Source organism: Mustela nigripes, chromosome 10 (assembly GCF_022355385.1).
Source record: "Mustela nigripes isolate SB6536 chromosome 10, MUSNIG.SB6536, whole genome shotgun sequence".
In the NCBI taxonomy this organism is placed as follows: Eukaryota; Metazoa; Chordata; class Mammalia; order Carnivora; family Mustelidae; genus Mustela; species Mustela nigripes.
The window spans coordinates 61,677,210-61,687,353 of NC_081566.1; the positions used below are offsets into that span (position 1 = coordinate 61,677,210).

Consider the following 10,144-nt stretch of genomic DNA (forward strand, 5'->3'; position numbering starts at 1 on the left):
AGATGCAGTGCGAAGATAGAGGCGTACCTAGACACATGGATGAGGAGTTCAGAGCTGACACTTATCTCAGTCAGCTGTATCCATGACTTCCTTCCTGGATCTCTGATAGCTTTTCTTATCTGTACACAGATTCTTTATTCAGCATGAGAGTTTGCATTCATGACAATGGTACCATTTGCTGAAATCAACCCCACGTGAAATGGTTCTAACATAGTATATCCAGCATGGTCCTCTGGCAATTGAGCTTCCATGTTTTCAAATCCACCAAAGTCAAGAAATACCTTTGGTCATCATTTCTTGCAACTCCCATTCACACAACTGTGAGCTGATCCTCTCAGGCTGCAAAGACGTTTATCAGCCTTTTCCAGTTCCCAGCTGCCTCCTGATCCTTCCCCCTGAAAGTGTTAGGAACCACCATAAAACTTGCATTTTGGAGAGTGCTAGGAACCACCATAAAACTCATATTTTAATATCCAGCATGATTCTATTCCTTTGTTTCCTTGTGGCATGTCTGGAGTGATCACACGCACATTTTTGTAAATCACTGTGGGTCAGTATTGCACAGAATAAATGGCACAAACAAAAAATAAGGTGGATAACATCATACCACATGATTTAGGATAACATGGTAGAATGCTCATTGACTGAGGTCATTCTAAAATGGTGTGCAAACCCATTGACCAAAGGTTACTGTAGAGTCTGTCAACCTATCTTTCATTGGCTGTGACTGTACAATAGAGTCCAAATGCAGAAAAAAGCATCATTATGTACCAAAATAAACTCAAATATGCCTTTAAAAAATATTTCAGAGACAAGTATATTAAAACCGAAAATTGCTGTTTTGGCAATGTTATGCTTGATCATGTATTTCTGAGTTTAGTAGGATCCTGTGGGAAATTTTTACACACCCTCCTTTTATTGCTTTATGGAAAAGCATATTACTGCTCCTTTATCCCAAAGTCTAAACCCTCTGTAGACAGAGACACTATCTAATCAGTATACTTAACATAGCACAAATTTTGATAGGTCATAGAGGCCAACAAAATACTAGCATGTAATTAATATCTGCTGAATGATGCTGGAGGGGGCGGCAAGTAGAAGAAGCAAGGGGCCACCCCAGAGTCTAACATCTAGCTTCCATAAGGCTGAAGTTTCTTAATCTCAGCACTACTGACCACTTTGGGCGAGATAATCTTCTGCTGTGGGGGCTGTCCATAGTGTTATTTGACGGTTAGCAGCACCTTTGGCTTCTACTCACTAGATGCCGATGGCACTACCCCCACAATGTGAAGACCAAACATGTCTCTAGACATTGTCAAATGTCCCCTTTGGTGGGGGTGGGTGATGGCCTCCAATTGAAACTGCTGCATTAAATCCATCTCGCTGATTTTCTTTCAGTCACCAGATTCTGGTCTGAGCAAAGGAAGGTAACCCCTGGTCACAGAGATCAGAACCTAAGTTATGAGCGAACATACAATTATGGCTAAATTCTGAGGATCACTCTGTGCACATTTATTTATACTCACCCATCTCTGTTACTCTAACAAAATACTAGGCAATTTGTAAGACTATTTATGTGTGTGTAAAGGACAGAAAGAGGAAAAGTAGAAAAAGTCAAATTTATTGGGAGTAGTTGAGCAACACTGCAAGTGAATTATTTACTCATATTTGGCAGAACCCTTTGTGGTCTCAAGCTTCAGGAGGGCAGATAAGTTCCTCAGTTCTGTGACCAGGTGACCGAGGAGAGCTCTCATATCCTGCATTTGTTTGAGAAGAATGCCCATCTGGTGATACAGATGGGGATCTGACACCTGCGCAGGAGTGGAGAAGCCTGGATCCTTTGAAGGGGTGGACAGTGGAGGCTGAGGTCCAGGGGAGGCTGCTGGAGTAGGTTCTGGAACAGCTGATTTCTGAGGAGCTTGATTCAAGGTGGGGGGTGCAGTCGAGCTGGAGGGACCTGCATTTTGGGGTAAGAGGCAGATATTATCAGAGTGAAGTCTGACTCTGGCCCTAACCTCATATTCGTGGTCAATCTTTCTTGTTTCCTGAAAGTAGCTGCAGCAGACAGCTGAAGACTCCCTCATGGTCAAAATTGGAATCTGAAGCTTGGCTACCTCAGTTTGAAAATCTTTAGTGATGAGGCTTCATCATTATAGGGCCTATCGATATTAGCCAATTCTTACTCTATCAAGGCAGAACCTAATTCTGGGCAATGTGGATGCGGTCACTGGTTCTAGGTCAACATCTTCACTGTATATGACATTAGTGTAATTCCTCATCTTTGTGCCAGCCTTCCGTGTTTTGAGGACACCTCCACTGGCCCCTTGGGTCAACTCCTCTTCAAGATGAGTATCTTCTGCTCCCTCCATTATTTTTCTTATGACATGGCTTCAAGCCCTTCATTGCCCTGGTTACCGCCTCCTCTGGATATATTATTTCAGGTCAAGTGCAGCCTTTTTAATTGGGGGTCCCTGAACTGAACATAAACTCCAGAGTACCTCATCTTCATTCTAGACACTATATTCCTGTGGATTCCCATAGTTCATGTAGGGAGCAGAAGGTCTATGGGACAGCAGCTGTGGAGCTGGCTCAGGTCTTGGTTTGGTGAGTTGTGCACCGTGGTCTGAGAAAGAAGTTCCCTATCTGTGTTCTCTTCCATCCCCAGGGACTCTGGCTTATTGTTCCTGACTTCTCTGTGTCCTTCTTAACCTACTTATACCAAACCCCAGCTCATGCACTCAGTCTTCTCCCTCACTTTTCATACACATCTGACAAACATGCACTAACTTACCCTGTACCCGGATCTCCAGCTTGGAGCTCTGTTTCCAAACTTGGTTGTCCTCAGTGGCTGCCTCACACCAGTAGGACCCAGAGTGTGCTTCTGAAGCTGTGGGGATCTGTAGTTCTGGGGAGAGGCCTCTGTCACGCACTATCCTGCTGTCCTTATAGAAGGAGTAGAAGAGGCGGGCAGTTGACCTCTGCAGGGGCAGTTTTGTCTGACAACTCAAGGTCACCGGGTCTCCATATTGAGGCTCAGCTGAGGGGGTGGCTCTGAGAAGTGGGACTGGAAATAGTTCTGAGGGAGAGAGAGGTGAGAAAGAAGAGCTCAGCCATCATACATTTAGGTGGACCCACGCCAGGCAAAGAACCCAGCCACAGTTTCTTCCCACTATTTCCATCAGTAATAAACACTCTTAGCAAAGTAGGATCGGAGCCTTTCAAATCTTCTCTCTCTTCAACTAAACAAGATTAGGAAAGACCCAGAGATGGACAAATCTGACAATAGTCCAGATGCCCCATCAGTGAACACTGGGAAGCACAGATCTGTAGGATAGAGCTGTGGGAAACACACTGGGCTTGGAGAGGGCTGAATGACTTGAGAACGTAATACTGAGATGCTGTCCCTCCTGAAACCCAACTTGGGCATTTTCCAAGCCTTAGCCTTCGGTGATCTTGCCACCTCCAATGACAGACAGTCTTGGTCCCTCTGTGTCTCTCCACCTGCCCTTGTCATAATTACATTCCCTTCAGCTCTTACCTTGGACCTTGATGGCCACAGGAGATGCTGTTTCTGGGCTCCCAGGACCAGGGCTTCTGAAGATGCCACTGCAGTGGTAGTGCCCGCTGTCAGCCTCTCGTACCACAGCAATGGAGAGTTCCTTCTTGGGTCCAGGAGGACCCATTGCTGAGCCATGTCGGTAGAAGGTCACTTGGGTCAATGGCCAGTCTTGCCAGGCCTGGCAGCGTAGAATCAATGGATCTCCTTCAAATATAGGGCTGACTGGACCTTGGAGTATCAGCCAGTCTGTGGCCCAAAGCAAGAGTTGAGTGTGACCCACTGTCTTCCTTGGGAGTTCCCCGTGCTACCCACATAGACTTCTCCCTAAGCTTTCTCTGAGAGTCCAGGTAATTCTTGCCCTAGTTGGGAAAGCAAAACAAGTTCTTTAAGGACTAAGACTGAGGGAACCCTGGCTTTTGTGGGCTGAATATGGCGAAGAAGGCACAGTAGTCCCCCCTCATCCATAGTTTTGTTTTCCATGGTCAACTGCAGTCCAGAAGCAAATGATCCTCCTTCTGATATATCATCAGAAGATCAATAGTATGGGGCACCTGCATGGCTCAGTGGGTTAAAGCCTCTGCCTTCGGCTAGGGTCATGAACCCAGAGTCCTGGGATCGAGCCCCACATCGGGCTCCCTGCCTGGAGGGGGCCTGCTTCCCCTCTCTTTCTCTCTGCCTGCCCCTCTGCCTACTTGTGATCTCTGTCAAATAAATAAATAAAATTTAATAAAAGAAGAAGATCAATAGCAGCCTAACACAAGGCCTAGTCATTCCCCTCCCTTGCCTTATCAAGTAGGCATTTTATCATCTCACATCATCACAAGATAGGTAAGTATTAGTACAATAAGGTATTTTGAGAGAGGGAGAGACCATTCTTATAACTTTTACCATAGTACATTGTTATAACTATTCTATTATTAGGTATTGTTTCTAATCTCTTGCTGATCTCTTACTGTGACTAATTTATATTTTATCATAGGTATGTATGTCTAGAAAGAACAGTATATTTAGGCTTTGGTACTCTCTGCAGTTTCAGACATCCACTGGGGGGTTTCGGAACATATCTTCCATGGATAAGTGGGGGGCGGGAGCTACTGTATCTCATCCCATGGCCAGTTTCCTAGGGGCAACTTCCTGAGTGGTTGGCGGGCTGAACAGGCAGGTTTGGGAAATGGGAGAAAGAGAAAGAGAAGGCCTGTACTTCCCGAGACCTCACCGTATGACACAATCAGATGGAAGGGTTTACTGAAAGTGTAGCCCTTGACCTGGAAGTCAACTTCCCCTGGGGCTGTGAAGTCCTCCTGGGAATCGCAGCTGCTATCCTGGGTCCTGACCGGTCCTTCACATTGCAGCATCTCAAAGCCGGCAGCTGAGAAGGGCATGGTTTGAGAACCAGAAAACAATGTTGTGACGTGGAGGAAGAAGACAGAAGACTTCCCTCCACAAGGGAATCTCCAGGGGAATCATCCTTTTTAGAATGAAAAGGGGAAGATGCCAAAACCTATTCGGGTCTCTTGACCCAGTACTTTAAACTTGATTCACTGGCTTTCCAGGGTTTTCAGTGAATGGACTGTGGTATGAGGAAGAGGGCAGGGAGGGAATGGCAGAATGTGAACTCACCAGCATGAAATCCAGCTGCTGGCACAGGAAAACAGAGGCCAAAGGCAATGATGACCCCAGAGCAGGCAGTCACAGGACACAAGGGAAAGGCAGATGATCAGATTTTAATACTTACTGGGAGGTGTTTAATGTACACCACACACCACGAGACACTTGTACACATGATTTTACTTAGTCTTGACAAGTTTTCTAGGTATGTGATTTCATGTCCCATTTTATAAAGTTAAGAGAAACAGGCTTAGAATAGTTCAATAACTTACCCCAAAATTCAAAAGGAGTAGGGAATGGAGCAAGAAAGAAAGGTTGTCTGAGTCCAGAAATCAGTGTTCTCTTCACTTCACTGTTTAGACTTGATCAGCTGCAGGTCTCAGACCTTCCTTGGGGATTTCCTTCCAGATTTTCATTCTCCCCAAATTCCCTTGGCTCTCCATCCATGAATATATCATCTACCCGTGAGCTTTCAGGACCGAGTGGTGTCTCCTCCTCTCTCGCTCCCTCCTTTCAGGTCTTCATTTTTCAGCTGTCTCTACCTTGATGCCCACTGTCCCCTAAACTTTCCATGGCAGCTGTAGAGCCCTTCCAATGTCCTTCTCTCTGATCCGAACCTCTGCTCCCAGTCTGTACTGGTAACTGTGGAACAATTCTTTCTTTGCTTCAAGGTTGAATCTTCTCACTGCTTCTCCCCCATCTCTCTCTTCGCTCCATGCTTGACTCAAGCAAGGTAATTTCCATTCTTCCCATTTTCATTCCTGCTTCTTGTCCCTTAATCTCTCTCCCCTTCTTCCAGCCCCACAACCGTTCCCATACACTCAATCCTTCACTCCATTCTTTCCTGATCCACTTGCCTTCATTCCACTTCTGAAAGCCCAAAACTCTTCTTCTACCCTGTAACTTCCCCTAGCAAGGTCCTTTTCCACTTCCTGATTTTCACTGCATCAGTACCAGGTGTTTTCTTGAGATCCTGCTTCAGCTCCCCTCGCCACCCCGCTGCTACCTTTTTCAGTTCCTCTGCTATCATTCAACGAGACTTAGCCTCCACTCCATTTTGAAAATGAACTTGTGGGTTGCCAGGCACTTTCACTCAGTAAATTATGTGGTAGGTATTAGGCTCATTTTATGAATAAGAAAATGGCATTAGAGGGACACCTGGGTGGCTCAGTTGGTGAAGCATCTGCCTTCAGCTCGGGTCATGATCCCAGGGCTCTAGGACTGAGACCTGCATCAGGCTCTCTGCTCAGTGGAGAGTCTGCTTCTCCCTCTCCTGCTACCCCCCCCCCCTGATTCCAGCTTGCACTCACTCACTCACTCTCTCTCTCAAATAAATAAAATATTTTTTAAAAAAGAAAATGGAATTAGAGATATAAAAAGTGAATTTTCCAAGGTGACACAGAGCTAGTTAATAGAAAAACAGCATGAAACCAGAGCATCTGGAGTTCTTGCCACGATATCAGTGCTGTGTCTTCATACAGTCACCCAGTCCTGTTTCTACTCCAGTAAAAGGATTCAACAATTTTTTTTTAATCAGGGACAAAGCAGTTGCTAAAAATTCAAACATAAATTTGACAAGGTTAAAAAACAAAAGCAAAAACAAAAAGCGCTGTCCCTGTCTACAAATAACTCAGTTTAGTGGACAGCAAGGTCATATGAGGAGATGATTTCATGAGGAGGAAGGTAATAACAAAGACACGCAACAGGCAGTCACTGGGGCTGAAAGAAGAGTTCAAAGAAGCTTCCCTGGAAGATGGCAGCCATGCGGAATCTTCAGGGGATGCCCAAAAGTTTGTGAGTGAGAGGGAATGGGGCCATGGAAAGAGATCATTTCAAGTAGAGGTAGGAGTTTGAGCGCAGCTTGGAGATAGGGAAGAACGTGGTGTGTGAGTGGATAAATACCAGCTGGTTGGGGCGTATTTCAGGGCAATATGCAGGCCTCCAGGATAACAGCAGAGACTGAAGTGCTAAATAGGAACTAGGCGATGGTGGGCCTTGTGTGCATTGGCTGCAGAGCGCAGAATCCATTTCAAGGGCACAAGGCTGAGACACAGAGGTTAGTCAGGAAGTTACTGGACTATCCAAAGTCCACAATGATGGGGGCTTTTCCTAGCATCCCATTAGTTCTGTCTTTGAGAACAGTTTAGAAGATACACTTTGCCAAACTTGCTGATTGATTATATGCAGAGGATGAAGAGGGAGGAGTCTAGGTGTTCTCCCAAGTTTTTAGCCTCCATGCCTGGGTGGGTAGTTGTGAACTGAGACAGACACAGTGAAAGATGAAATTAGGGAGAGGTAGGGGCCAAGAGGACAGCTCTGGTAATATTGGACTGAGATACCTGTGAAACATGCAGATAGATATGTTTTGTGCAAAGTTGGATCTTTGTGAAACTCAAAAGCACAATTAGGGTTGGCGATATGACTTTGGACTCTTAAGTAGATAGCTGAAGTGGCAAAAATGATACAGATAAATGAACTCACTAAGGAGATTGTGTAAAGAGTGTAGGGTAGGGAGGCAGAAATGCAGCAGTAGAAAACACCAGCCTATAAAGGGAAGAGAATAGAAGCCACCAAAGGGACAAAGACAGGTACATGGAGTGCAAGGATAAAATGGCATGTGGACAAAGACTCATACATGGAATGCAAGGAGAAAATGGCATGTTGAAGTTAGGCAAGCAGAGAATGCCAAGAAAGAATAAGTGACCAGGGTGCCTGGGTGGCTCAGTGGGTTAAGCCGCTGCCTTCGGCTCAGGTCATGATCTCGGGGTCCTGGGATCGAGTCCCGCATCGGGCTCTCTGCTCAGCAGGGAGCCTGCTTCCTCCTCTGTCTCTCTGCCTACTTGTAATCTCTCTCTGTCAAATAAATAAATAAAATCTTTAAAATAAATAAATAAATAAAAATAAAAATAATAAAAAAAAAGAATAAGTGACCAACACTGCTCAGTGCAGCAGACAAGTCTAGCAGCAGAAAAACAAAAGTGTGGGCAGTGGCGCAGTCAAAATGGAAGTCATTGCACCCTAGGCAAAACTGTTTCCAGTGGAAGCCAGACTGGGAACACTGAGGTATGAGTGAGAAGTGAAGAAGTGCAGAAAGCAAGTGCAAGCTACTCTTTCAAGAAATTTGAGAAAAGGAAGGAAAAGGTTCAGATGGTAGCTCAATAGGGTATTACAGTCAAGGACACCTTAAGAATGGAAAAGGCTTGAAGATTTTTATATTCAGAAAGAGCCATTCCATCCAGCACACCAGACATTCTAATACCTATCCTTCATTTCCTACCTGCACATTGCTTCTCTGGACCAAAGTCAGTCCACGTATCTTTCCATTGATCAAAGTCAGGCATATCTCCAGTCCCACACCAACGTTTGAACATATCACTTACCCAGTAGCATCTGTACTGCCCAGAGCATGGTAGGAGAAAAGTAGAGGACCCCAGCTGTGAGGACACAGCCCAGCTTCATGGTGACTCTGTTTAGGTCTTCTGCAGCCTCTAACACACTGATTTTCATCAACATGAAACCTCTCAAATTAGAAAAGAGGAAGTAATCTGTCTCATCTCCTTGCATCTGGGGCCTATTTTCAACTTCGTGATTGGCTTTCACCAGTCAGATTTGGCTAGGTTGACCCCAGCATCATCTACACCCTTAGGGTTGTGGATGAAGTATCAGCACTCTCAGTTGTTCAAGAACTCCCCCACAGAGCTCAGAGAACTTCCCAAGCACACAATTGTCTGATATCCTTCTGGACTTCATGACACCCTGGGAAGGGCCAGTGCAACAACCCTTCATTTCACTGGTGAACCAACTGGGGACAAGAGGGAGGAAACTGCTTAAAGGCGACACGGAAATTCCCTGGGAGAGCAACGATGAGAATTCGCGTCCTGCCCTATCTTGCTCCAAGGCTTCCATGTTTCTAGTGACCAGACTGTCAGAGGGGGAAGTAGGTTGGTAATGGCACCCGATCAGATATCAGATTAGTCCCTTGAGCGCTCCAACCATCCAAAGCCCTCATAAATTTGTACGCAAATTTCTCTATTCTCATATCTCAGCTCTCTGTTTCTGCAGCAAGATTAAGGCTATTCAGCCTCAGAGGAAATCTGAGTATGAGGCAGGGAGAGTCCCCTGGGAACAGGAGAGGAAAGAAGAAAATTGACTTCCAGTGGACATAGCAGTAAGCCCAGGGCTCAGGCTCAGGTCCAAAGCTTGAGCCACTGATCCTGGGGAAATTAGAGACAGGAGGCATCTGATAGCTGGAGAAACCTAAGGAGACTCAGGAATAAGGGTGATATGGAGGGTGTAGCATCTCTCTGTGGCTCCAGGTGGCCTTATGGGGACTGTTGTCCTTGCCTCTGAATGTTTGCTGTTAGATCGAGTCCTCCTTAATGGCAAGGCTCATACCTCTTGTCCCAGGGATGACACTCTTTAACCCTCCCCATCACAATACTCACCATGAGATGAAACAAGTCATCAGAAATGGGAGAAATGCAGTCCTGCTTGAAGGCAGAGGGAGGGCCAGCATGACCCTTCAACTGTGCAAAAACCACAGATCAGAGCAGACATATTAGCAACATGAGCATGAGAGAACGGATATTTCTCTATCTAAAATAAGTGCTTAGAATAAATTTTCCATTATCAGAGAGGCATATATTTTTGTGCAGGTGGCCCCGGAATCCATTGGGGGTTGAATATGGGCGTGGGGAGAGTCAGTGAGGCAGTAAGCCTTGCAGCTGACGTGATGTGAAAGACCTAGCAGCCTCAGAAGAGGAAGAAAATTCTTGGCCAGACCTGACCAAAATTAAGAAAATGAAATGTGTTTATATGGACCTCCACTCCTAATACTCCCTAGAACAGAGTCTCAAGGTTAGATAGGTCTTCAAGGGGCTTCTAAACCAACCACAAAAATCTTTCCCTTCTCACGCCACCCACGCTATCATACCTTCATCGAAACCCTCTTCCATACCACCTCCATCACCTCACAAG

The 10,144-nt window shown here is 45.6% G+C and overlaps 1 protein-coding gene across 1 annotated transcript; it reads right to left on the reverse strand.

The window, feature by feature from the left end:
* Nucleotides 1–1,600: 1,600 nt before the first annotated feature.
* FCRLA (Fc receptor like A) lies at nt 1,601–8,670 on the reverse strand. The gene is made up of 6 exons (XM_059414131.1): nt 8,548–8,670; nt 5,180–5,197; nt 4,776–4,928; nt 3,539–3,805; nt 2,792–3,076; nt 1,601–1,957 (listed from the first exon to the last, which is right to left on the reverse strand). Exons 1-6 carry the CDS (start codon nt 8,624–8,626, stop codon nt 1,659–1,661), a joined length of 1,101 nt encoding a protein of 366 aa, XP_059270114.1. The 5' UTR covers nt 8,627–8,670; the 3' UTR covers nt 1,601–1,658.
* Between the last annotated feature and the right edge of the window lie 1,474 nt (nt 8,671–10,144).

What these genes read in the sequence shown, in the direction of transcription:
- FCRLA (XM_059414131.1), bottom strand. Translation starts at nt 8,626, where the DNA reads ATGAAGCTGGGCTGTGTCCTCACAGCTGGGGTCCTCTACTTTTCTCCT. An exon ending in CCATCTGATTGTGTCATACG is followed by an intron (nt 3,806 to 4,775) that starts GTGAGGTCTCGG and finishes TTTGGGCCACAG; the next exon opens with ACTGGCTGATACTCCAAGGT. An exon ending in GCTGGAGATCCGGGTACAGG is followed by an intron (nt 1,958 to 2,791) that starts GTAAGTTAGTGC and finishes CCCAAAATGCAG; the next exon opens with GTCCCTCCAGCTCGACTGCA.